The 1,152-nt window shown below is 35.3% G+C and overlaps 1 protein-coding gene across 1 annotated transcript; it reads left to right on the top strand.

Annotated features, from left to right (window-relative positions):
- The first annotated feature begins 72 nt into the window (after positions 1-72).
- LOC111386664 (kinesin-like protein KIN-4A) lies at positions 73-1,086 on the top strand. The gene is made up of 4 exons (XM_023011127.1): positions 73-224; positions 332-423; positions 550-660; positions 934-1,086. The coding sequence occupies exons 1-4, from the start codon at positions 218-220 to the stop codon at positions 1,069-1,071; spliced, it is 348 nt and encodes a 115-aa protein (XP_022866895.1). The 5' UTR covers positions 73-217; the 3' UTR covers positions 1,072-1,086.
- Positions 1,087-1,152: the final 66 nt, after the last annotated feature.

Raw genomic sequence — 1,152 nt, 5'->3', positions numbered from 1 at the left:
ATTCTTGATTGGTTAAAATGATTTTGCAGGTGTTTATAGATTTGATAGAGAAGTAATAGCAGTTTTATTTCATTTTCCTTTTGTTTCAAGTATCCTTTATATTCCTAAATATATTTCCTGGCCGATTTGTTTCTATGTACTGTGCTATCATCACGTCACCTAAGTCTAAGTCTATGGACTATGGCAGGATTCTCTTGGTGGCAACAGCAGAACAGTCATGATAGGTAATCTTTATATGTTTGCATATGGAATGTTGTTACTAAAGTATTATTCATAAATATCGAGAGTATACTTAATCAAAATCATGTTCAAACACATTTTTCTTTTGCAGCCTGCATTAGTCCTGCTGATATAAATGCTGAAGAAACTCTCAACACTCTAAAATATGCCAATCGTGCTCGGAATATACAGAATAAGCCCGTGGTAAATTATTTTAGTTGCTTCTCGCTCACCTCCCTCTGGCTGCAATTTGACATTCTTACCATATGGATAGAGATCTTTTGCTTCTGAAAGTTGTCATATTAAATTTGCTCTGGGTATACTGATCAGATTAACAGAGATCCAATGTCCAATGAAATGCTTAAGATGCGCCAACAACTAGAGTATTTGCAAGCAGAACTTTGTATCCGTGCAGGAGGAGTTTCATCACACGAAGTACAGGTATAATCAATTTCTTTAGTATGGTAAACTCCTTGAGGTGGAAAATGTGAATTTCTACATTTTCGTTGACTGAAATTTTCTACTTGCATAACAATTTTCACAAAGATATCGTTCCTATTCCTCTCTATGGTTTGCGAATAATCCTACTGGCTTGTTTGGTATGTTGGATTTAATGGTGTTGAATAGTATTTAAAAGAAACGGAAGTTAAAATCGTGTCTAGTAATGCATACCAAACTTACTTTAGACCTCTTAACTAGAGATATTTTGTGCAGGTTCTTAAGGATAGGATTGCTTGGCTAGAGGCTACTAATGAGGAGTTGTGTCGGGAACTTAATGAATACCGCAACAACAGGAGTGGTATCGAGCAATGTGATGCTGATGCGAATGTATGCCATACATCGTTGATATAAATTACTTAGCTTTTAATTATCTTTAACAGACGTCTGCTTCTCATATTTGATATTTCAATCATTTTGATCGTCGCTAGCTGA

Source organism: Olea europaea, unplaced genomic scaffold (assembly GCF_002742605.1).
Source record: "Olea europaea var. sylvestris unplaced genomic scaffold, O_europaea_v1 scaffold36441, whole genome shotgun sequence".
Classification (NCBI taxonomy): domain Eukaryota; kingdom Viridiplantae; phylum Streptophyta; class Magnoliopsida; order Lamiales; family Oleaceae; genus Olea; species Olea europaea.
This window is presented reverse-complemented; position numbering and strand designations above follow the sequence as displayed.

Bases quoted from the DNA above. Each gene is read 5' to 3' on its own strand.
- LOC111386664 (XM_023011127.1), top strand. The intron at 424-549 runs GTAAATTATTTT...TATACTGATCAG, and splicing joins ATATACAGAATAAGCCCGTG to ATTAACAGAGATCCAATGTC. The intron at 661-933 runs GTATAATCAATT...TATTTTGTGCAG, and splicing joins TTTCATCACACGAAGTACAG to GTTCTTAAGGATAGGATTGC.